This window comes from Dipteris shenzhenensis, chromosome 11 (assembly GCF_047967505.1).
Source record: "Dipteris shenzhenensis isolate YYH24624 ecotype China chromosome 11, Dip_SZ_1.0, whole genome shotgun sequence".
Taxonomy (NCBI): Eukaryota; Viridiplantae; Streptophyta; class Polypodiopsida; order Gleicheniales; family Dipteridaceae; genus Dipteris; species Dipteris shenzhenensis.
The window spans coordinates 44,625,098-44,652,085 of NC_141606.1; the positions used below are offsets into that span (position 1 = coordinate 44,625,098).

The 26,988-nt window shown below is 39.3% G+C and overlaps 2 protein-coding genes across 2 annotated transcripts in view; one reads left to right on the forward strand and one right to left on the reverse strand.

Annotated features, from left to right (window-relative positions):
* The window catches only part of LOC147897062 (glutathione S-transferase U20-like), a 118,348-nt gene extending 102,367 nt beyond the window's left edge, over positions 1 to 15,981 (forward strand). Inside the window, exon 3 of the transcript XR_015541761.1 lies at positions 15,966 to 15,981. The gene's annotated coding sequence lies outside the window, so the exon portion shown is untranslated. The remainder of the gene's footprint in view (positions 1 to 15,965) is intronic.
* On the reverse strand, positions 13,997 to 14,945 carry LOC147897064 (glutathione S-transferase U20-like). The gene is made up of 2 exons (XM_087381485.1): positions 14,601 to 14,945; positions 13,997 to 14,372 (listed from the first exon to the last, which is right to left on the reverse strand). Exons 1-2 carry the CDS (start codon positions 14,913 to 14,915, stop codon positions 14,004 to 14,006), a joined length of 684 nt encoding a protein of 227 aa, XP_087237611.1. The 5' UTR covers positions 14,916 to 14,945; the 3' UTR covers positions 13,997 to 14,003.
* Positions 15,982 to 26,988: the final 11,007 nt, after the last annotated feature.

Below are 26,988 nucleotides of genomic sequence, written 5' to 3' on the forward strand. Positions count from 1 at the left end.
ATCAACCAAGGGATTCTGTAATAACTTCATATAATTTGACATCAAATAATGGGACTTAGAGTCAAAGGTGTTCAAAGTCATGCAAGGCGATAATAAATCCATGTGGTATCATGAAAATTAATACCATTGTCCTATTAAAAAGATCATAATCCAACCATGATCATTACATAAGAGGTCTAAATCCATTATTAGTATGTATAATGCATGGACATGGTGACTCTTATCATGCCAGCAATCTTAGTAAAGAATAAAATACCTCGATATTGACTCTCATTCTCTTGGTCCGTAGTACATGTTTGCATCATAATAAACATGAATCTAGTGAAGTACTAATTTCAAATATCATATTCAGTCAAAGTCATGGGGTAGATGCCAATAATAACTATTACACTACAAGGCATAGGCCATTTTTTGAAAAAAATACCAACGCTTTTTACATTAAAAAAATTTCTTTTCACCAGCGCAAACGTTGCTAAAAAAGTCGCTAAAAGCATTGGAAAAGAACCGTCACTATAAATCATCGCTATATAGCGACGATGACAAACGTCGCTATATAATGACACTGTCAATCGTCACTATATAGCGACACTGGTAAACGTCGCTATATAGCAACGATTAACAGAACTTAAAAAAAAGGGTTAGTGGGGCTAAACAGGGCTTGCTATGGCCCTGTTTAGCCCCACTAATCCTTTTTTTTTTGTAATTTTAAAATAAAGTTTTTTTATAACAAAATTTCCCTTGCGAAAAGGGTGATACGAAATCGCTCTTGTGAAATGATGAGCAACAAAAGCATATACATGTCGACATATACAACATTGTTTGTAATAAAATTACCCTTTCGAAAGGGCGATACAAAATTGCTCAAACGAGCGGATATACAAAATGACATACAAGGCGAAGAAAATGCTACTACCACTACTGCTCATCTGAATCGGAATCGTCCTCGTCTTGTTGGCCTATTCCTTGGTCCTCGCCAGCTGCGTCTTCTCCCTCATCCTCGTCATGTGCCTCTGATCCTTGGCCCTGTTAATCGCTCGTCTCCGATGATGGGACGCTTGAGCTTTGACCCTAAGAGTGAACCATATGAATCGAAAATTAGATTGAAACTTAAAGAATAAAACAATTTAAAAAGTGAGATTACAAGTAGGAGTAAACTTATACCGTGCGAGCAGTGACCTCAGCCCAATCGACCGTCGCTCCCATTACCTCTTGCTCAATAAACCACGGCTTTGTTCCTATCTAAAATGTGCATCGTGTCTCTGCATCTGTAGGAAGATGACCCATTGCAGCTTGCTGTGGATCCAATTTACGAGAGTTAGAGTTAGCTAAAGTGCATGTAATATGTAGCAAAACAAATAGAATAATACATTAAATGAGAAGAAGTAGACTTACCACGGTTGCCTCGAACGCCAACCGTCCACCTGCACCAAAGTGCGAAGTACCTACAATGTCCAGCCATCTCTTTGCAGCCCTCCTCTAACCCTTGAACAATTCGGGATGGTCCCTATTTTGTTTCTTAAAGAACTTCCAATCAGCGTTGTCTGCCCAGCTGGGTTTAGCCAACCCCTTTGTGATGGAAGTACGCAAGGTTGATCTACGATGCTTGAAGACCAAACCCATGCGCTCTCGCATATAATCATCATCAAACTCCCAATTTGGCAGGTTAGGGTATCTTCGTTTTAACTCATCGATGACCACCTGCTTCTTTTGGCCATCTTGATACCGCCAATCAGTAGCAATGCTACTCTTGAAGTGATGACTCATCAACCTCCTCATGGTGGCCATCACTTCTTTACCCTTTCTACCTTCTATTATCTCTCCGGCAGCTGTGATTTGATAGGAGAGATCCCCTAATGAGTAAGGAGGACTGACGGTAGCAGAGTCAGAAGGAGTGGAAGTGGTGCGAGCACTTCTGGAGCGAGGAGTAGCAGTGGGAGTAGGAGAGGAAAATGGACCTGACTGATACTGTGCCTCTGGACCAAGTGGAGACCTGTAGGAATGTGAGTGTGCTGACTCGTCTACATCTCCCGAGTCAGCACAACATGAGCCGCCCTTCCTACTCTTCCTTCCCTTACGAGAGGCATGCGTAGGTGATGACCCCACGGTCGAAGGGGCACAAGGGGATGGCTGGGCAGTACGTCCACCCATCGGTGTAGGGGAGGGAATTACTGAGGTCCTCTGAGATAGCAGAGAGAAGAATCTCGCTGCCTCCTCATCGCTCATCTATGCTACAAACTCATCGGGACTCCCGACAAAGCCATGCGCAGCTAGCAAAGGAGTTCCTCGAGGGGTACTTGCAGTGCTACGTGGAAGAGGAGTCAGACCAGGGGTAGTCGTAGTGCTAGGTCTGAGAGGAATCAAACCAGGGGTAGTCCTCGTGGTATTCACCTGAGAGGAATCAAAGTCCTTTGGAGCATAAAGATCATGAGCTCTTCTCCTACGAGGCTGTCCGTACTCATCGGATGAGCGACGTAATCCCATGTCTAACGTAGACACAAACACGAAAACAAAAAACAAAAAAACAAACATAAGCATAGGCATAGGCATAGGCATAGGCAAAGAGGGGAAGAAGAGGAAGAAGAGGAAGAGGAAGAGGAAGAGGAAGAGGAAGAAGAGGAAGAGCAATAGGAATCTGAAGAGAAGAGGAATCTCTTATGCTCATTCATAAGCATAAGCATTCTTATGCTCATGCTTATGTTTATGCATGAGCATAAGAGAAGGGGGAAAGAGAGAAGAAGAGGAAGAGAAGAAGAGGAAGAGAGAAGGGGGAAATAGAGAAGAGGAATCTCTTATGCTCATGCATAAGCAAAAGCATGAGCATAAGAGAAGGGGAAAGAGAGAAGGGGGAAAGAGAGAATAAGAGAAGGGGAAAGGAAAGTGAGAAGGGGGAAAGAGAGAATAAGAGGGAAAGGAAAGGGGAAAGGAAAGCGAGAAGGGGAAAATAGAGAATAAGAGAAGGGGGAAAAAAGAGACATGCTAATGCTTATGCATGAGCATATGTCTACTTCACTTATGCTCATGCATAAGCATAAGCATGAGCATATGTCTCATTTTCTTATGCTCATGCTTATGCTTAAGCATAAGCATAAGCATAAGCTCATGCTTATGCTTATGCATGAGCATAAGAGAAGGGGGAAATAGAGAATAAGAGGGAAAGGAAAGGGGAAAGGAAAGTGAGAAGGGGGAAAGAGAGAATAAGAGAAGGGGGAAATAGAGAATAAGAGGGAAAGGAAAGGGGAAAGGAAAGCGAGAAGGGGGAAATAGAGAATAAGAGAAGGGGGAAAAAAAAGACATATGCTCATGCTTATGCATGAGCATATGTCTACTTCGCTTATGCTCATGCATAAGCATAAGCATGAGCATATGACTCATTTTCTTATGCTCATGCTTATGCTTATGCATGAGCATAAGAGAAGGGGGAAATAGAGAATAAGAGGGAAAGGAAAGGGGAAAGAAAAGCGAGAAGGGGGAAAGAGAGAATAAGAGAAGGGGGAAATAGAGAATAAGAGGGAAAGGAAAGGGGAAAGGAAAGCGAGAAGGGGGAAATAGAGAATAACAGAAGGGGGAAAAAAGAGACATATGCTCATGCTTATGCATGAGCATATGTCTACTTCGCTTATGCTCATTCATAAGCATAAGCATGAGCATATGTCTCATTTTCTTATGCTCATGCTTATGCTTAAGCATAAGCTCATATGAGCTTATGCTTATGCATGAGCATAAGAGAAGGGGAAAATAGAGAATAAGAGGGAAAGGAAAGGGGAAAGGAAAGCGAGAAGGGGGAAATAGAGAATAAGAGGGAAAGGAAAGGGGAAAGGAAAGCGAGAAGGGGAAAAAAGAGAAGGGGGAAAGAGAGAATAAGAGAAGGGGGAAATAAGAGACATATGCTCATGCTTATGCATGAGCATATGTCTACTTCGCTTATGCTCATGCATAAGCATAAGCATGAGCATATGTCTCATTTTCTTATGCTTATGCTCATGCATGAGCATAAGAGAAGGGGGATATAGAGAATAAGAGGGAAAGGAAAGGGGAAAGGAAAGCGAGAAGGGGAAAAGAGAGAATAAGAGAAGGGGGAAATAGAGAATAAGAGGGAAAGGAAAGGGGAAAGGAAAGCGAGAAGGGGGAAATAGAGAATAAGAGGGAAAGGAAAGGGGAAAGGAAAGCGAGAAGGGGGAAAGAGAGAAGGGGGAAAGAGAGAATAAGAGAAGGGGGAAAAAAGAGACATATGCTCATGCTTATGCATGAGCATGTCTACTTCGCTTATGCTCATGCATAAGCATAAGCATGAGCATATGTCTCATTTTATTATGCTCATGCTTATGCTTAAGCATAAGCATAAGCATAAGCTCATGCTTATGCTTATGATGAGCTTATGCTTATGCATGAGCATAAGAGAAGGGGGAAATAGAGAATAAGAGGGAAAGGAAAGGGGAAAGGAAAGCGAGAAGGGGGAAAGAGAGCATAAGCTCATCTTATGCATATGCATAAGCATAAATGCATGAGCATAAGAGAAGGGGGAAATAGAGAATAAGAGGGAAAAAGAGGGAAAGAAAGAGAGAAGAAGAGGAAAAGGAAAGAGGAAAAAAGAGGAGGGAATAGATTGAAGGAGGGAAGAAGGAAAGAGTTTAAGGGGAAGAGAGGGTTCCTACGCCCATCACTGCAGCCAACGCTTAAGGCGCTAGCTGCAAGCCAATGCAAATAATAAAAATAATAAATGGAAAAAGAGAAAGCACTTACCTGAAATAGTACATCCCGCTCGGTGTTGTGGACTAGCCCTACAAAAGACAGAAAACAACCCATTTTTTCAAATAAGATGTTAGAGAAAGGAGGAGATTACAAAAGTAACTTCTTGAAAGGAGGAGATTGAGGAGACAAGGAAAGGAGGAGATCGAGGAGACAAGGAGAAAGAAAAGGAAGATAAATACATAAAAAAGAGGTGAGTCTTCCTTCTTTCTTGGAATCTCGTTTTTTGTTTCAATCCTTTGAAAACAAGCATGAAAACTAGTTTACAGGTTTAGCAATACACGGAGAAGCACTCACAAAACTAAAGCTAACAAACAAACAACCTACATTGTTGAAACAAACTCACCTCTTGAAGAACTTCCTTTTAGGAAAAGAAAGAGGGAAAAGGGTAGAGAGGGAGTATAAGAGCTAGGAGAAGGGTGAGGAGTGGGGAATAGAGTGGGAGGTTGTCGGAAATAGGTGGGAGGTCGTCGAAAATAGGTGGGAGGAGAGATTGGCTTGCTTGCTTGAGAGATTAGGAGAAGAGGATAAAGAAAGCGCCACGCGACGAGAGTCTCAGGTTTTAACCCATAGCGTCACTATATAGCGACGCTTATAGCGACATTTTTAATTTAAAAAGTCGCTATATAGCGATGGTGGAACAGAGCAAAAAGGTCGCTATATAGTGATGCTTACAGTCTTTTTTTTGTAGTAGCATGAAACAAAGCTCATAGATGCTATTTTATAACTGTTAATATCTCTTCTTCATGCTTATGTTGTGATTTTATAAGTGTAGATGGAAGGGACGAGTCCGATGATGCGCCAATGCCCAGGAGCACAAAGTGGCTTACGGAGAGGTTATACTATCATTGCACTCATTGCAAGCGAGAAGTACGACATCAACGTCATATTATCATGTGCCACTTGCGGATGTATGGGGAGGAGCCAGAACCAGTACGCACCGTTGGTGTTGCGCGTGTTGATGGACCATCGGTAAGTCAAAGCTATTTAAGTTTGTAGTCTTATTGTATACCAGGAAATACAAGCTAAGATCTTATATTTACACGAAATCTTAAAACAAGATGAGGAGGGTGACAAGGGTATGCATATACCTTCTTACTTTCAGCAAGACTATAATCTCCTGGATGATGACGAGGGTATGGTTGACATGATGGATTCCATTTTTAGGGGCACTACATCCCATGTACACGTGATGTCAGAGTCTGAGGTCAAAATGCGAGAGTTGCAATCAACACAATTGTACAAGGGTGCTAGGATGTCTAAACTACGTGCTTGTCTCTCAATCTTGAATCTACAAGTAAAGTATGTGTGGTCGGATACAAGTGTCTCGGCCTTAATGAGGTTAGCTCTTGCATTAATTTGACTCATTATTTGGATATTGTTTGCTTTGAGAATCATCATTTGGATAGTGTATACCGAATCATCATTGTCCGAAGCCTATGTATGTTTTGAATTGTCATAGGTTGCTCCAGAAGATGTTGCCTGCACCAAATACCATGCCCGCATCAAGAGATGAAGCGAAAAAGATGCTAACAACGGTGGGTATGGATTATGATACCATCCATGCTTGCCGTAATGATTGTATTCTCTTTCATCATGAGCATGGAGATTTGGCTAGTTGTCCAAAGTGTGGGGAACAATGATATAGAGATGACTTGTAGGGTGAGTGGGTACTGGTAAAGGTCTTGAGACACTTTCCCATCATTGCAAGAATACAACACATGTTCCGATGCAAATCCATAGTGGAGTTGATGACATGGCATGCATCTCATTGGTCCACTGATGACACACTGAGGATTCCCGCAGATTGTGCAGCTTGGAAGCACATAGATAATCAGTGGCCGGATTTTGCAAGGGAGCCACGCAACTTACATCTTGGGCTAGCCATGGACGGGGTGAATCCTTTCGGGCTACGCTCGACATCTTGGTCGACATGGCCCATAGTCATGGTGAATTACAATATCCCACCATGGCTAACAATAAAAAAGGGACACCTCATGCTTGCACTACTTATGCCAGGAAAGTACAAGGCAAAAACATGGACATGTACATGGCACCTTTGATAGAGGAGTTACAGATATTATGGAGAGGAGTGCAAGTCTTTGATATTTCCAGAGCTCCTAAACATACCAATGATATTTTGGTCAGGGGTATCTTGATGTGGACCATGCATGACTACCCAGGATATGGAGAGTGCGCAGGTACGTGGTTGTGTCTTTACATGTACAATGAGGGATTATGCTTTTTTGACTCTCTTTCATATGCATGTCTTGTACTAATACATTCATGCACACGTGCAGGACTTGTTACAAGTGGGTACCATGCTTGTCATGTTTGTGGACCGACTCTGAAATCGCTTGCACGCTACTCCAAACATATGAGGAAAAATGTTTATGAAGGTCATGCTCGATACCTTCCGCTCGACCATCTCGTACGTGGAGGTCAGCTTGATCCACCACCATCATATTTGAAGGCAAGTGACTGGATTCAAGCTTGGAGGGCGAACGAAGGGGAACCTCCTCCTGGTATGAAGAGACTATCGATCTTTCACGAGCTTCCTTATTTGGGTCAGTTACAAATAAATCATCTCTTGGATCCCATGCATATCTTCAAGAATGTGGGGGCTACTGTTTGGGCACACTTGGTTGGTTCCAAGGACTCGAGACTACATGCCTTTGCGCCATCAACAGGCCAACCATCTACAGACTCCATCAACCAAGCAAGATTCCATCAACAAGGCTACTCCTTTATCTACAAAATTTGTCTCCTAGCACACCTAGTCATCACCGCTGTTAACAAACATTACGCTAGGGATTACCCGCCAGAACAACACCAACTCTACGCAGCTCCTAGCAACCACGAGCAAGGTTGCAAAATGGGCACTCCATCGACCTTTTGTCGACCACCAAGCACCTCAACCAACTATAGGTAGCTCATCTACAAATCCAAATGGATGGCAGCATCTCAGATGGTGGACTACGAAGCTCCATTCCATAAGCTCCAACCAAAGGAAAAAATCCCAAGATTCTGACAGAATCTGAAAAGATTCTAGTTGCCCCACAATTAGGCCGTGGTAGATAAGCACTTACCTTGGTTAGGTGAAGACTAACCTGATGCTTGGCTAATGGTTAGTGTTTGGCCACATGGCAACCTCCCTTATGTTGCCACATAATCACAACCATATCTTCCACGTTAGCTGGCACCCTAGGTGCCACATCATTAGATAAGGTCCGACTGCCACGGTAGCATAGGACACATTATCATCTACATCAAAAGTTCCACATCATCAAACATGTCATCAAGCTGACCTCATCTACCACATCATCCTTTGACCAAGTCAAAGTGCCACATCATCATTGCCATGTGGTACTAAGCCCTATAGGCACAAACCCCTGCCAGGCACACTATGCACACACTGCATGTGACCACACTTGCCAACTCAATACAGGGCTCCATAGGCACACCCCTTGCTAAGCACAACTACCACATCATCATTGCATGTGACTCACCTTGCCACATCATCATTGAGCACTTTGCACCCTTTTTTTCCCCTCCACCTAGATCAAGCCGTATCTCTTGATCCAAGAAGAATTTGAGGGCATTCCAAAAAGAAAAATCGCTTTTTTTTTATGCTCTACATGCTCATCCTGTCATGCGCACATTTTGGCACAAGTATCACATACTTTTGAGCCTCAATGACAAATCCACTTCCTTCACTCATATCAGCCTTTACATCAACACATCTGACCCAGCACCTAAAACAAACAAAGAAAAGAAATGATTTGCTACTCTTTCATCGCTCAATGGTTGGTCTAGTTCTAATTTAGAGTAGAATAGATCATCCATAGCAGAGAGAACTCCAAATCAGCCAATCGAAGCCATGTTGAAAATTTCCTAAATAGTTCCTACTTAGAGTCACTCCATTCACTCACATGCAGTTTCACATCACCACATTACCTGAAACCAGACGTTCATCAATTCACTTATAGGACTTCAGAGTGTTCAGAGGTATTGATCGGCTAATCAATGGGTAGATAGCACATGATTTGATTTCACACACATATGCCATCATTGTAAAGCCTATTTGGCTATTTTATGGCATTTTGCACTTTATTCTAGCCTTGTAAAGCCTCATGGTTATTCCCGGCATCATTTTCCACAAGCCTTGTAACAGATTGGATTATATATTGTAGTTTTACCTTCACTGACAGTTTAGATTTCACTTGCCACAGTTAGTTTTTTACAGTTGATCCAAATAGTGATTTTCATAGACACTTTGAGTACATTTCATACACCATGTGTATGACCAGAAACCTCAACTGCTAACCTAGAAAAATCCATTTACGACACATGAAAATACTGAATAGAGACCATTCTTATACTTCAAGACAAATGGGAGTATGTCGATGGATCTACACCTAGACCATTGGATGACCCGACCAAAGTAGTTCTAGTCCATTTGTTGTCACAGCACCAACAGTAGGATCTCTAGCTACACCAACAACATTTTTTGCACCTATAGCAAATCCTACCATTGCCCGAGCACAGGTAGAATGGGACAAGAAAGACAAGTATTCATATCATCTAATCAAGCATAATATGCAAGATGTCATGCTAGGACAACTCAACACCGTCAAGAGATCAAAAGAAGCATGGGATATGTTCACAGCTCTCTACGAGTCCAAGAACACTTCTAAGATTCTCACATTGAGAAACCCGATCAACCAGAGTTTCCCCAATAGCAGTGAAAGAGATCATGCTTATGTACTCAGGATCAAGGCTTACAACAATCAAATCACAGTAGCAGGAGAGACCATGAATCCAATAGAAATGGTTCAAGTCATCTTGAATAGACTAGGAGAGGGATACGGGAATCTATTCTAGAGTATTGCCATCCAACGGTAAATACTGACACTCAAAGAACTTCATACAATTTTACTTAGTGAAGAACTCAGTTGTCAGGCCATTCATGCACGCAATTTGCAAAGATCATTCCAATGATCAAGCATTCATAGCTTCAAATAGAAGCAGAGGCAGAGGTAGAGGCAAAGGTAGATCATTCCAACAAAGTGGTCATCATCAGCATCATCCTCTACAACATCAGAATCAGCAAAGAGGAAATCATTTCAATCAAGGAAGATTCCAAGGACAAGGGAATGCATCCACCAATGTGTTAAACATCCAATGCAACTACTATCATAAGTTTGGACACTATGAAAGAGATTGCCGCAAGAATCAGTACGACCAAGGTGGTCAATCCAGTAGCAATCGAGAGAATTTCAGCAGAAGAGGAAATCATCATGGTGGACATTCTAGTTACTGTTATTATGCAAATGAACGTGGGAATATGTTTCTTACAAACGAGGAAATGCAAAAAATTGCTACAATGTATCTAGACATATCTAGACACTAATTTCAATACAAAAGAGGATTTCAGCTATCAAGTTGACCAAGCAGATCAGGATCCTTGGTACTAGTTGAGCTTACATGGCATGAATAATTACTCTTCATCAACAAGGTGCAAGATCATTATCAGAGGCAGTAATTTGAGTGATATTTAGAGAGGATCCAACTCCTCATGAAGACCAACACTATGAGCAGGGAAGTAATGATGTCCTCCAAGCTACTGAGAGAAGTAATAGAATTTCATGGGCAAACATAATGCACTCATGGCTAATGAGTGAGGTAACAACGAAGGACCTCAGCAACACCAACAAACATTCAAAGGCACCTAGCACCTTTTATCTTCATATTAAATGATTTTGTTCAGAAATCTACTGTCAGATTTTGGGATATGACTCTCCAACAGAAGGAACAATGAACAAAGGCTAAGCAGGATAAACAAGAAGAAAGCTAAGCCAAATGGAAAGAAGTGGAAGCATTGAAGGTGGCTAGCTACAACACTAAGGAGGCCAAAATGTTAGTTTATGGCAAGTCTTTAGCCGATAGTCTCTAGGATACTCCCATAGGAGGATAAGAATTGTTGGCCAGTACATCCGACTCAAAGAAACTGAAGCAAACAAAGATCATCCTAAAGAAGATGCCGATCACTAAACTTAACAAGCAATTCAGAGGAGCTGATGAGGATCTAGAGACGCTCATGATCACACCACCAAAGAGCGACAGACTATCAATAGTCTCCACCACAACTAGCTTCGACTGCGAAGATCATGGGTAATGTGTCTGTCGTTGAAGTTCACTATACTATGGATGTTTTGAAATCCTTTCATGAGCAAAAGGGGATTCCAAACAACCAGCTCACCAAGCAAATTCAAGAACTGCAGAAAGAGAACGATGCCCTTAAGAAAAAGGTGGAACGCAACACCACCAGCAATAAGAATTGGCACACTACAAATAGGAATTGGCAAAGCTGCAAGAGTAGTACTAGCAGTACAGAGACTCAAAAGAGAAACATGTTTCCAAAGTGCTTGCACAAGTAAGGGTTCAAAAGGAATGCATGCCCATAGTGACTAACTGGCTAGAGGAAATGAAGACTGAATTCTTCTTGCAACTCTAGAGTCTAGCAGTAGACCACAGAAACATGCAAGTAGAGTCTAGTAGTAGGCCACAGAAACAAAATCCTCAAGGAGAGGATCTGAGCACTCAAAGGTGTAGAACAGTCATTAAAAGAAATGAATGAGGAAGTTGATAGCACTTTCATGTCATCCACTAAAATTGATGAACTCAAAATGCAGTTAATTGAAGCCACACAGAGTCTTTGGGCAAATTTGAAGAACCAGCTCATGGTGATTGCAAAGCGACCTTATGGAGCCTTTTCCTCCACTATGTATGCATACGATATCATGTCCCAACAAATAGAGAAGATGCTAGCCCAACTAAACAAATTGTTTTTTGATTCTAAAGCAGAGTTTTTTAACTCTAATGTCCATATTTTGGTGGAGGCAGCTACGGGGGAAGACCTTACTATCTAGGATGTGCCACCTAATGCATCTACCAACCCCATTACTTATGTTGAAGACAAAACAGAGAATGATGAGCAAACTATTACAGAACTTGAGGTCGAGTCACGAAAAATGGAAGACTAGCCCATTGATGAAGGTGTCTCTCAATGGGAGAAAGCCACCCTACTAAGAACCAGAGAAAACATTGGCATTAAATACACCTAGACAATTAACTTGCAATACAGCAAGGAATACTTCCAGTAGAAGAGTCCATGTCTTCATATTTTTATTCCAAAAAGTCTATCCATCGGGAGTGCCAGGTATTGAGGGGTACCAGGTCATCATCCCAAGAAAAGACTAATATAGAATATATTATGGTGATGTGTTATCCTTTGTAGTGTTTAGTTATAATAGTTAGCGAGGTCGGAGATTTGTCCCAACAATGATATTGTTAGGTTGTACTATTATCGGACTATTGTAATGACTCGAGCAGAGTTTAAGAAGGATATTCATGTAGTTTTCAAGACAAAACATGAATAGCGAGTTTTTGTATGCAGTGTGCACTAATAGCTATAGTTTTGACTCCAAGAATTATGTGTACAGGTGTTCTTTCATTGCCATTTCTTTTCCGATTTTGTTCTAATTATTCTTTAAGTTCTCAGGATCTTATGGATTTTTGTACATGAATTTACTAAGTGTTTTGCATTGTGCATACCAATAACACCTACAAATAATAAACCTACCTATCTTTTTCTGATGTGTTATGATGAGAGTTATGGAAACCCTCCAATGTTGTAGTCTTGACAAATTTAAAAGAGGGGCCCAAAAGACATTCTCCATCTTTTTCAAAGAGATTTGATGGGTAAGAGAAGTGAGTGGGAAACAAAGAATAGCAAACAAAGTAGAGGGTTCTGTTACACCCAAACCCAAAACAAAACACCTCAATAGATCAACGAAGCAGGTCGGCCTTCTCAAATAGTGACAATGAACAAGAGCATCAAGAGCAACATCCGAGTATGAATATGAAGTAGGTCGACCAGCATTAAATGGCAGTAACCAAGAGGACGAAGGGCTCCTCTGAATGGGAAAGAGAAGCAAGTCAACCAATTGCCACAACCAATATTAGCAATAGAGACAAAGACTAAGAAGATCACGTAGGTGCAAGCAGGGTAAGGGGTGGCATTGATAGTCCAAATATGTTCTTGATATGAGATGAGTGATTTATTTTGTTTCAAATAGTGTTACGACTAGGATAGATGCAAGGAGGGGAAGGGGTGGCATTGATATTCCAAATATGTTCTTGATATGAAATAAGTGATTTGCTTTGCTTCAAATAGTGTTAGGACTAGGATTGGAAAAAATAGAGGGTTGGAAACTTTGTTGAAAAACATAATCCATTTATGTCAAATATACATTGCATTGCACATGAAACAAGTTTATGAGTTGTAGATGCAATTAAAGAGCCAGTGCACGAGTTCAAAAGTTGCATTATTTTCAAGAAGCGTAATAAGAATTTAATATGTGTTGGAAATTCTAGAAAATGAGTTTGGATGTGGGGTATCGCATATGAGCTGTATTCACAAAGTTTGATGACTAAGTAGACACCAAGTGGTTCATAAGATTTGTGAATCATTGGAGTCATTGTTGGCATTTACAAAGGCTAATAATGCAAATTCGTTTGGAAAGATTTGCAAGTTTGAATTTATTTCTTATCTTCGTTTTATGGTAGATATCTTAGCCATACTTGCATCTTTTAGAAAAAATTTCAACACATGTAGATATCCCATTTGTCATGAGTTGTATTCAAGTAGAAACCAAACGAATTTTAAAAGGCTTTATTTATAAGCATCAAGTCAATACAAATGTTTCAATTGATGATTGCATGGGTTTTCATATCATTCCTTACTTTGGACCCATATATGGCTAACTCTATGCCCTTTGATCATTAATTCAAGGCAATATATATAGAAGTATTAAATTGGGTAAGAGCTTGATGAGCGAAATTTAGATAGTGCCATTGCATTTCAAATAACTTTTAGTACCTTTGTTATTGAAAACCTAAAATAAGGGTTATTTATGATGATATTTTAAGGTGCTTCAAGGCTTGGCACCTGCCAACTTTCCACCTAGATTGTGATTTAGAGACTATGGAAATTTGGAAATCCAAAAGCTAGCATCATATTATGGTGAAAAGAAGAAAGCAACTAATGACGAGGTATTTGAGGAATCGATAGTGAAGCAAGAGTACCTTTTCTGCTCCTCATGGATGGAAGGCATGGAATTTATTAGATACATGGGCTGCTATTGGCAGAACTACGTAGGGCAGACTGAACTTTGGAGCAAGCATGCCTCTACTCAAGCTCCCAATTGTTCCTTTCTGTAGTTGCACGACCATTCCATTAGTTTGTGGAAAGGGGCGAATTCAATGGCTTCCTTCACACTCGCACATTTCGACACAGTTTTCGTCCATGCTCTGAGATGAGGGCATTCTGTCTCATCTGGAAGCTTGAACCTGCCGATTTCTTCGAATACCTTGAGCCATTCTATATAAGATGCAAGGGTGACATCGACGAAGCCTATGCAATCGCCTCCGTAGTAGGGCTTCCCACCGCTCAAGTCTTGCAAGGCTTTGTCTAACGTGATGAAGGTCTCCGTCAAGTCTTTCGTGGCTTTCACTTGATCCTCGCCTTGGCATCTCAGAATCCGGGCGCCTGCATCATAGATCTAATGCACCCAACACGAACCTTCATTAATTTCTGCTCTAAGAGTTTAGAAACGAGCTTGTAGTTTAGAAACCTTGGAATTTAGAAACGAGCTTGTAAACGAAGAACCATATACTTCAGGCATGCTCTTTACTTGATTCAATATCAGGATGCACACTGAAAACAAAATTGCGCACTGGTATGGACGTAGATAGCTAAAATAAGGATGATCAGGCCTCCCGGTGCTCACCTTCTTATCGACGAAGTCTGCCCAGAAGCGCGCCTGTGCTTGTTCGTAGGGACCCTCCGGAAGCAATTTCTTCGAAGGCCACACTTCATCAAGATATTGAAGTATGATAAGCGACTCGGAAAGGGTCTTTCCGTTGTGGATCAAAACGGGGACCTTCTTATAAACTGGGTTGGACTCCAGCAGCAACTGGTTCTTATTGTCCAAGTCCTGCTCCAGGTACTCAAACTCAATTCCCTTCTCTTTAAGGGCAATCAGCACATGATGGCAGAACATGCTGCACCATTTGCTGAGGAGTTTGATGTTGTCTGAAGGCATGGTGGGATAAAGGAGCTGAGGGCGCCACAAGAAGGATGTAGCAGTGAGCAGGTATGGAAGAAGGTGGGCACTTTCGGACATATTTATCGGAATGCACGCACGATTGAAGTTTTTGTTATTTTGTGGTTGTTGGAATGCACTTACCAGCTCTTTGAATTTTGAGTTTCTCTTTGGTCATCCATGATAAGCTTGTTTAAAAGGACACGTGACATTTTCAACCGGGAAAACAAAGGCTGATTTCAAGGTTGTAAAAATTTTAATGGAATTCAACACTTTGCGTTTTATTAAATAGACTTTCAAAGCTTGCATGATTCTTCTTCTTCCTATATTTAAATGTTTATGCCTTCCTTTTCAAATGAGTATATCTTTATCTTTGTGATTTTAATTGCGTTCACTAAAATTCATCGATTGGACAAGTCTGACAATGAAAGTAAGAAGCATAATAATACATACTTTGTTCAAAAGGTTGCAAGTTGACCACACACACACATGGGCCCGTGATCGCACACACACACACATAGAGAGAGAGAGAGGGAGAGAGAGGGACTCGTTACATTTGCATTCACACTATTCATAAGAAAATAGGAAATTTTCTAAGTTAGCACTTTATAAGCCTAAAGAGTTGGCATTTGAAGATTTTCATTATCATTAAGCCTATATGAGGCCTATAGAAAGATAAATAGATTATTGGTTGTAAGCAATTAATGATGTGATGAATCAAACATTTTACAAGTACTAACGGCAAAAAAGTAAAAAATACATAGTTGAAGCCACCCTGCAGTGTCTCCATAGATGTATTAATTGGTTTTTGCTCCATTAGTCCACACTTGTATTGCATTAGAGATATTGATATATGCATCAAAACATCCATATTTTTTGTGTTAAGTAATTTCTCAATTTTGATTTTATAATATTTCGAGTCCTAAATCCTCTCACATGATGTTGTGCTACAACATTACAGTAGTGCAATTCTAGTAAATTTCAATAACATAGGATACTTGGTATGCTTTGTTGCAATTTTGCAATTATTCATAGGAGCTTTACGTGGAGATTTTTTCAAAAAAAAAGACATCTAAAATGTAAAAAAAGGGCAATGTCTCTCCCATCTAGTTATGAAGAGTTGGTTGTAGCTGCGCTTTTATTATTTGTCACTGTTCATGTGAGGTGATCACTCACATACTATATGAAATTTCTCAAGGATTATTGAGAGAACCAAAGATGAGTATGTGATAGATAATCACAAACTACTATCCCCAAAAGAATGAAGCACTTTGAGTTACTTTTTAAAAAGTTTGCATCACTTGTTCCATATAGATTGCCATTTTGGCACATTGCTTGTAACAAGTACTTGTTGGGGTTATGTCATATGTGGTTGCATTTGTAGGCATAACATTAACGCGGTGGTGTTTATCTCAAAAAAGGCATATGTTCTGACACGAATAAAGGGTAGTAGTATGAAAGATTTATTCTTGTAAATAGGATTTGTTTTGTAGACTTCATTCATCCTTATTCAAATGAACTCCTCAAAAGGATCATCTCTTTTTCAAACAAGGTGAATGATATAAATCATTTAAGAGGCGTGCCCTTAACTTGTCCTTGAATGCCTCATCCAAAGCAGTTGGACTTAGAGAAGTTTTGAAGCCTGTAAGCTCTAAAAGATGTAACCAAAGACTTGTAAAAAAGAGAGTAAATAGCTTAAACGACTACCCAAGGACTTGCAAATATAGACGAAGCAAGCCGTTAAGGCTTAAGATGAGATACAAGGAAAAGCTAAAGAAGGCGGAACATGATTACAACCAGTACCTTAAGGGCCTCTAGAATGACCAATAGACCAAAGTTTTGGAGCTGAGGCACAAAGGGGAGATCGACCCGAATCGAACCACACATGCTATGGGAGCAATTCGGCTCTACACTCTTGCTCGCTCAATTTGTAGCAGATTTGTGTTGAGCACCGAACAATACTCCGGTAAAAATAAAGCATGAAAGTGAATGAGGCGCTAGAGAATCATGTGAAGATCAGCCTTGCAATCCAAAAGAGTAGCCTTGCAATCCAAAAGTAGAAGAAGTGGAGAGTGCGCGGTAAAATCCTCTGAACAAACATGGCAATGGCCACCATTTCCAAATTTGATGCTGCATGCAAGTTTCTCACTCCCTCTACCAAAAAGGGTATAATCACATGGTGCGCCTGCAAAAAAAAAGTGAACATAACAAATAAGAAAATATGCGATTTTTCTCTTTGGAGGCCAAACGATTACTAAGGCCTACCCATTTGGGCCATGCAACGATTGTGAAGCAATAGACACTCCCTCTTGTTGTTTCTTTTGATGATTCATGACATGAAAAGGTCTCTTGTGAAAAAGGTTGCCTCACTTGTTTGATATAGCCGGTCTTTATGCTTGCGTTGCCTACATTGACAGAAATTTTCCTTAGGAGGAAAAACCATTCGAATCATGTACACTGGTGCTCAAGCTCCCTAAGGTTGGTAGACTGCGGTTCTCATCGTCAATATAGTCACCTGCTTCTCCTCAATTGGAAGTGCAACCTGTTTTGTCATTTGATCATCTCCATTGTGAGGGCCATGATTGACGATCGTTGCATGCTGCACTTTTTGCAACAAGACTCACAGTCTCCCTCTGTATCGGATGCAGGGGACTTCTCTTCCTCTTTGTGTTTCAGGTACAAGCTGCAACGAGCAAAAAAAAAACAGCTCCTGTTGCTGTGATCGGGCATAACCAACTGCGTTCATTTCAGATCCAAACTGCGGTCCGCAGCAGGATCGCATACTCTTGTTCCCAAATCACAATCGGATGGCTCTGCTCAGGTTTGACGATCATGCGCTCAAATAGCCACAGTAGCACCTCAAGCAGCAACCGTAGCTTCATCCCTGCAACAAGACCCCGTAGCACAGAACCGACGTAGCACCCGCAACATCATGCAATGATCTCTCCAACCAGCAAACTGTGTCTTCGCAATAGAACACGTCGTAGCTCAGGACTACTGCTGATCAGCACCTCGTAATTGGCACTAAAAGCACTTATAACAATGGCTTCTCAACCGCAAGGACATTAATGAAGTAAAGAAGTAGTAGTCGAATCAACCAAATCATGTTGCCACATCAAAAAGTTACAACCTTTGCCTTGAGGTCAGGTCTGCACATCTGTATCTGGAACATAGGAACGCCGCAACTGCATCGTACCACCTTCGTGAGGTCTGTGAGTTCTGCATGATGGTCCCTTGGGTCACTTACTCAGGTCCGCATGCTTTTGCTTCTCTCCAAAGCTGTCATTCTCTATGAGACTGATCGCGTTTGATTGGATTCAGCATACACAACATTATTTTGGCCATCCACACAATGTAGGTCTTCATTTCGAGAGCCACACTAGGAAAAAATGGAGCTCACTTTGAGGCTATGTTTGAAATTCATCATTTTCTTATTTTGTTGGCTCAAAATTAAAAAGTTCGGGAGTGAGAAGCAAAACTTTATACAAATCACAAAACAGATAAATTGACATTTTGAAGTTTTCGCTCAACTATTTTTTAATGTGTCATAATGCTACGTCTAAGGACCCAAATGGATTTCTACTAATTTGGTGCATAATTTGATGATTTGGGCATCACCATTGTGTTTAGAGCAAGCAAAAACTCCGATAATGACTTTTGAATCACTAAATTTGGCATCTCGGAGGGATTAAATGACCAAAACAGACGCCTGACAGGAATGTGCTTAAGAAAGTGATTTGGGCACTTGGTCTGGGGCAGGTATCCAAATCACTTTCGTGTCCGACTCGCCCGAGAGGCCAAATTTAGTTGGTTTTTTCCTACTCCAGACACAATGGTGATGCCAAAACCATCAAATTCTATACTAAAAATAGTAAAAAGTCATTTGTGCTTAAGAAAGAGATTTGGGCACTTGGCTCCAAGTCGAGTGCCCAAATCGCTTTCTTAAGCACATTCTTGTCAAGCGTCTATTTTTGACGTTTTGACCCTTGCGAGAGGTCAAATTTAGTGATTCAAAAGTCATTTTAGAGGTTTTTGCTTGCTCCCTCACTACAAGACACGGGCCTCTTTCTGACGCTATCTATCGACACTTCACGGGCACGAGCATGAAGATCGGTTTGTGAGCATAGAAGGTGTCGGTGTAGACATCAAAATAGTAGTCGGTATAGTAGTTGGTATATATGTACGTACAAGGGTTGGTATATACTGACATACATACCGACTACTACCAACCCTTGCCGATGCTTTTACTAATGCTTTCATTGACTTCTAGGTATAATTTTCCATATCGACGTTATAGAATGTCATTTCCAAGGATCCCATAATAATTTTGGATCACAAGTTTGGTCATTTGAAAGATTAAAAAATAAGAGTATGTACATCAAAATATAGATCAAAACACTCATATATTGATAGTGAACTTAACATACAAATATTAATGTACAAAATGTCACTATAAAAATGTGAGAGCCAAATTACACATAGGCAGTCTCGTCGATGTCAAAACTATGAATCAATAGCATTTACATCGACGGCTTCATCTTGAGCCATGTCTTACACTCCAAATATGGTTATATCAAGGTTTACATACAATTGATTACCTACATCTCATCCCCTATTGTATGTCTACCTATGACTTGATCCTCTACTTCACCGACCTATAGTTCTCCATCTTCTTCCCCAAAGTCATGATCTCCACCTTCCTCCATTACAATGTCATTATTGTCACCTTTTTCGTGGCCCATATCATCATCTTTATCCTCTTCCCTAGACCATCGACATCATTATTTGGATCTGCTGCCGGTGTCTCCATATCCACATTCCTATCTTGAAAAATATGTTTGCTTCGAAGAGCAACTTGGACCGCTGTTGGCTCTTGTAGGAAGAGTAGGGTATTCTCAGTATGTAGGGTTCTGAGGCTTTTTGTCACCTACAGATGTATCGGGATTGTCGTTTGTAGTATACGTGTAGCTTAGGACCTTGAGTCGTGTTTCGGTGAGAGACGTAGGCTTAAGTGTGGTAAGCAAACATAGTGCATGCATGTGTAAAAGGAACGTGTATCATTATGGTTGAGGCAATGAAGGCTTTTGTCTTCATTGGGGGTTGCAAGGTTTAGGAGGAGTTTAAGGGTTAAAAGGAGGTTCCAGAGTTTAGAAGGAGGTTCCAGGGTTTAGAAGAAGTTCCAAGGTTTAGAAGGAGGTTCCAAGGTTTAGAGAGAGGTTCCAGATTTTAGAGAGAGGTTCCAGAGTTTAGGTTCCAAGGTTCTGGGTAGAGTACATGGTAGAGAACTCGTCTCCCTTGTAGGTCATGGAGGTTAAGGGTTGAGGAACTAAGGATTTAGGGGGAGCATAGGAGTGGGAGAGGAAGAAAACTGTAGCACACCTTACACCTAAACAATCAAGAGAAAGATCCAATTTTATAGTATACAACAATTATGCTTTGAAGCCAAAAACTTGAAATAGTTTACCTTTTTGCCGTAGCCAACGTTAGAGACTTAGGACATGAAAGCATCTTCAAGTTGTAATCATTCTCCATCTCGAATGTCCACCAAAATAGTGGTTGTAGAAACCCAATGTATTATTTGTTATGTAGGAATACTTGTGCATGGTGTACATAACGAGTCCTTCATTGTTGTACTCTTGCACCAAGCATGTGAGTATTGGCTTCTACTCACCCACGATTGAAAACTTTAGGAAAGTAGTTGATTCAGAATTGAAGACAGAAATTTAGCAGTATATCAAATGATTAATCAGTATTAGCCTTTATTGCAGATTCCACCCATAAAGCAGGATTGCCAACGAGATTAGTGGATGCCTTGTTTTTTTGTCGGGGCTCAAGTGTCAATGAAAAAAACAAAGCCTCACCAAAGCACGATCCTCATTGCGTGGCCCATCCACGATGACCCATTGATCAATACTGCCATCAGGATTGACCTTGATCACAAGAAGCTTATGATGGCAACAATTATGGAGATAGTGCCCTTGTTTACAGCGAATAAGTCAATTGCTTTACGCACAAATTCAGCTATGAAGTGCTCACTTGATGAAAAGGATGTTCCCTCGACTAGTTCTACCTTAAAAATCATGGTAATTGCATCAAGATGTAGAGAAACATGGGAACTTCCTCCTTTGCCCGAGGCTCTTTGCCTCACAACAATGCCTTCAATGTAGTAGTATGACTCAGGAAGAATAATGTCCTTGTATTGGTCCAATACAATAGTATGCCTTTAATGCAGTAGTATGACTCAGGAAGAATAATGTCTTTGTATTGTTGTGTACTATGCATTTTTTTCCTTGAAAGTTCCATATTTCATAGGCATTTTCCTTAAATTGCAAAGGACAATGAGCATAAGCCCCAACAATTCCTATGTTGCCAAAAAGAAAAGACCACGTAAGGAATTCTAAAATTGACAATCATGTAAAAGCATGAAGAAATGCCAATGCAATATCCAACAACCGACAAACATTAAACATTACAGCTTATGTTTGTCCACCTCTTGAAATTGTAGTCTACGATCTCTTACGTTAAGAAATCTTGTAACAAAATAGAATGCTATGAATTATTCTCCAAACTAACTATGAATTCTGTATGAGATTGTAGGTGCACAAATATGAACAACATGAGCTATTCGCTTAGTATAATCCTGCACAGTGTTAAACTTTCCAATTAAATTACAACACAATATTGTAGTAGTATTGCAGTAGTATGCCTCACTACTACAAAACTAGGAAGAAATGGTAGCCCAAAAGTGACATTTCTACATTATTAAATGGCACTTTCTTGCCGCCATTTCCACATGTGCCATTTTTTGGAAATGGCAACCAAAAGTGCCATATATTTTTGCCATTTCTATGTCCATAATGGCAACCAAAAGTGCCATATATTTTGCCATTTTTATGTATGAAATGGCAACTAAAAGTGCCATATAGTTTTGCCATTTCCACATATAAAATGGCAACCAAGAGTGCCATATATTTCTGCCCTTTTTGTGTCTAAAATGGCAACCAAAAGTGCCCTTTTTACGTATCAAATGGCAACTAAAAGTGCCATATAGTTTTGTCATTTCCACATGCAAAATGGCAACCAAAAGTGCCATATATTTTTGCCAATTTTTGTCTTAAATGGCAACCAAAAGTGCCATATATTTTGCCATTTTTATGTATGAAATGGCAACCAAAAGTGCCATATAGTATTGCCATTTCCACATGCAAAATGGCAACCAAAAGTGCCATATATTTTTGCCATTTTGATGTCTAAAATGACAACCAAAAGTGCCATATATTCTGCCATTTTTACGTATGAAATGGCAACTAAAAGTGCCATATATTTTTGCCATTTCCATAATTGAAATGGCAACCAAAAGTACCATATATTTTTGCCATTTTTAATGCATGAAATGACACTACATTTGAGACCAACTGTGAAAGAAATGGCAAAAGGTGACATAAAAGTTATGTTTGAAATGGCAAAAGGTGACATAAAAATTATCACTTATTATATTTGAAATGGCAAAAGATGACTTAAAATTTGCAAGATTTCATGTTGAAAATGGAAATAAAGTGACATATAAAATGCCGGTTATTATGTTACAAATGGCAAGAAATGGAATCACAATTGCCATTTCTTATTTTATAAACAATAGCATTTAAAATGGGCAAAAAAATTTTAACTTCTACTAGCTTTTAAAATGGGCCAAAAAGTTATATGACACTGGAATCTTAAATGACTAAAATTTTATATTTGATACTTGGTATCCATGAATGAAATTTATTATCTAAGTGTGAAAGATTAATCACAAGTCTTAAGTGCATCGGTACTCTTAGTACACTGTGTGAAGAAGTCATCTAAAATTCCAAGGAATAACTTTTACCTTTTATAACACACACATTTTACTTAATAACAAATATTATTCGATAGTTGATTAAGAATTAAATAATATAATTTTTACATAACAAAATAAAATATAAATTTATAAAGACATTACATAAAGAGTTTTCCAAGCAACATTCAAGCCTATGGCTTGACCCAATGTCTAAATCTCATCATTTGCTTTAAATATACAAGCATCCTTAATGATTGTATCATTAACTCGTACTGCTACATAAGCAACTCCTATTGGTATAGTATGAACTCTAAATGAAGGATCCAAACTAATTATTTTCCCTATTCCAACTATGTCTTTTGAGTCCTTATGTAAGATATTTACTCATTGTCCCCTTTGAAAAGCATCAATCTACAAAGTTACATTCAAGAGATCATTAGTATAATATTTTTTTAAAATATCTTTATGAAAAATATCCAAAAACTTTATGTTCATTGCCATACTAATTAAGAAATAAAAATTTTAACTTACTTGGAAAACATGTATGTCATTTGTTTGTGCTGTTGTCTTTTCTACTCCAATTGTTGATTGATGAACCTTTTTTAAATAAAGTAAATATGATACTTAATAATGCTTCATGTGAATGCTTTCTACTCTACTCAAAGATCCATAAACCTTTTTCAAAACAATATCTACAGGCATGCGCACATGTGTGTGTGTGTGCGTGTGTGTGTCTATGTGAGCATGAATCATCTTTTTTGTGAAAATTATCATGAAGTAGGCATGAAATTTACCAAAGGTAGAGTAGAAATTCTTTTCCTCAAATCATTAAGTTGTTCTTGCAAGGCATCCATAGCCTTATCCTTTTCATGAAGCGTCCTTTGCAACTCAACAGTCTTCTCATGTATCACTTGGTCTAAATCACCAATTCTTAAAAAAAATTTGCCACAAGTAGTCTTTTTAGTAGGTACAATCACTCTTGGACCAAAAATGTTATTATCCCCATTGTCATTTGGATTAGGATCCTACACAATAAAAAACATGAAATATATCAAATTGATATTATATTTCATTTATTAATAATTTCTATTCATAAAACAAAGAGAACATGAAGTACCTCTAATGAAACAACACCATTGGTCTCTTTAAACAATGCATAGCCAGACAATATTCCTCTTCCTTTCATCCCATATCCTTTCAAGGTATGAGCTTCTAAAAACACCTCTCGATATGGAGACCTTTGAAGTCAAGAGATCTACATGTTTAAAATATTTGTCATACATGTGGATTTATCAAAGAGTACTACTATAAAAACATGAATTATGAAAAGAAAGAAAACTATTAAACTATTACAAGTTCTTATTTCATTCCAAAATTCGTAACCCTTTAGACCTAAATTTGTAACGTTTTCTTGGGCCTTGGTATTTCTCTTATTTCTTTCAAATCTCTTAAAAACAATGTCAAAATGTAGTTAAGTCTCAATTAAGTTAAATAGAATAAAGAAAGAACATATGATACTTGCAATAAAATGTGTGTGTGTGTGTGTGTGTGTGTGTGTGTGTGTGTGTGTGTGTGTGTGTGTGTGTGTGTGTGTGTGTGTGTGTGTGTGTGTGTGTGTGTATGTATGTGTGTGTGTACCTTGAATTCCTCTGAATTTACCAGTGTCTTTATTCTTTCCCACACATCATCTGGTAGCCATGTTGGTTTTTATGCATTATCTCCGTCCCGTAAGTAAAAGCAAGAGGGATGTCGGTGGTACGATCAATTTTTCAAAGATGAAGAAGCTCACTACGTCTACGTGAGTGCCAAGAAAAAAACCCACATCTAAGAATGAAGAAAGAGTCCGAGAGAAAGACTGGCAACATGTGCAACAACGAGAAGGCACCAAGAGACAACAAGCAGTGGGAGAGAAGAATAGGGGAGCCACAAAGGCATAATCATGAATAGCTTTGTGAGGACACATCTTCATAAGCAACACGATGGGGAGAGACAGTTTCCAATGTGTGCAAAAAGGCAGGAGGAGAATTGTAAGTGCAAAAAGAGGTGGTCATTACAAGGAAACTTGAAAAGGCGACAAAAGCAAGTATTGAAGGCAATTCACTAGTTAGTAGCTATCTAATACTACTTACTAGTTAGTAGCTATCTAATACTTACTATGAGTTACTAATTACCACCAACATGCTAGCTACTAGAGCCAAGTACTACTTACTAACTAGATACCTAGTTATTGGCTAGTTACTAGCTACCAACTAGCTATTAATATTACTTCCGAACCACCATCTAGTTAGTATTCACCATGTCACTATTCCTTACCACCTGCTTAAAACTAGTCACAACTTACCTATGGCTTTCCACCTAGCTCTACTCTAGCTATTACATACTAACCATCATCTATTACATACACAATATCATCTAGCTCTACTCTGGCAATTAAGGTCTCGGGAGGGTCACTTAGTGTAATATGTCTATATCACGTGCGTTCAAGGCTTCTTTTATAAACCCCTATGTAACCTATTTTTTGTATTTCCTTATACCCCCTCTATAAAATTGTGCAAATTTTATAAATCCCATAATGTAAATATATTTTTTTCCTAGAGGAATTTAAAGAGTCCTTATGTGAGAGATACATTATGACTTTTGAGGTCACTTTGGAGGCAATATGAGGGACCTAGAATATGAGATATCTAGATCATGTGCACTATTTAAATTTGCATACATTAAGGAGAGGAGCTCACCACTGCAAACAATAGTGCCCAACAAGCCCGTGTTCAACTCCTAGCGGTGCCAAAAGACTAAGAGGGAAAAAAACAAAAAAACAAATTATGAATCACAATCTCGGTGTTGGTTGACAGACAAGCTCCCAAACGAGCAGCTAGAATATAGTGAGTAGCAACCATTAGTATATTAAATATTCAAGCCATCCCAATTTGAGCAAGCCAACCATCTATATTAGATAAATATAATCATTTATGCCCAGCTTGAATAGGCTGATAGAACCCTTCCTGAGTCGACTTGCAATCTAGCAACCTATATATGCACACCTCATCCTCAATCGTTCCTTATTTATCAGATTAGTGGATCATCAATTCAAATAGGTAGAAAAGAAGATTATCAAGTGTCTTCGAGCTTTTGCAAGTGGACCACATATCCATCAAAGCATTGGTAAGTATAATACCTACCAACGGCTTTCAAGGTGAAAAAATGTTTACTGCATTCAGAGAGACTTGTGTTAAACCATTCAAGAGAGCATATTGCTTCCTCACCATGCCAATGTTGTGCATATCATGTGATCAGTATAGAGACTAGGAGACAACATTCTACACAAGAACCTCATCAAGGACTTGTGCCCTTATCAACTACTCTATGTTACCATAAGCTTTTAGAATGCAAAACATCCACTTCTATTATTTAAAAGACACTCCTCATCATAAAAATCAGCATATACTAGAGCTACACTCTAATACATAAAAAATAATGCATGAACATCACTGATATATCTGACATCATGTAAGCATACATTTTCCTCCTAACATAGGGTCAATACCAAATCATCGCATACAAGTATGCTGCATACAAGGTATGAGATCTTAAATTTGGACAATCTAGATATGGAGTGCTCCTTGATGTCCTTTTCATGTGCAAACAAGCAATCTCAACAACTCTACAAGATAGCAAACACATCTCAAGCTAGGAGAGCACATTTTGAGCTCGTGTTCATCAAACACTTGGCATATATATCCACCAACATTGTGGACAAGCAAACTCCTCTCTAACAATCTTGCTCATCCTTAGCTTTTCCTCTGCTTCTCTTCTTCTTCTTTTTTGAAAACCATTGAAAATTTCCTAAAAGGTCAATTTTCATGCCCATGAGTCTTCTAGATTCCAATTTATGATTCAATATCTTGAATTAACATTATAAAAGACATCCCACACTTGAGATAATAGAATAAGTTCATTATTACATCAGTAATTTGAGATCTAAGAAGCTTGCTTGTAATTAGCTTGTTAATGAGGTATACTAAATATTCACATCGAATAAAGAAAAATATTTTTTTCTTCTCGTCACACCTCAATCCAACTAGACCAAGCCCTACATGGTCCCAATAAACACCTTTTCTATCTCCATTACTGGCAATTGTTTCTTTGCTGTAGGTATAATGCCTCTATTCTAAATTTGTTCTCTTCATATTTTGTCAAAGGTTGCATGGAGCTCTATTGTACAATTTTTTGTTAATATAAATACAAATTAAAAAA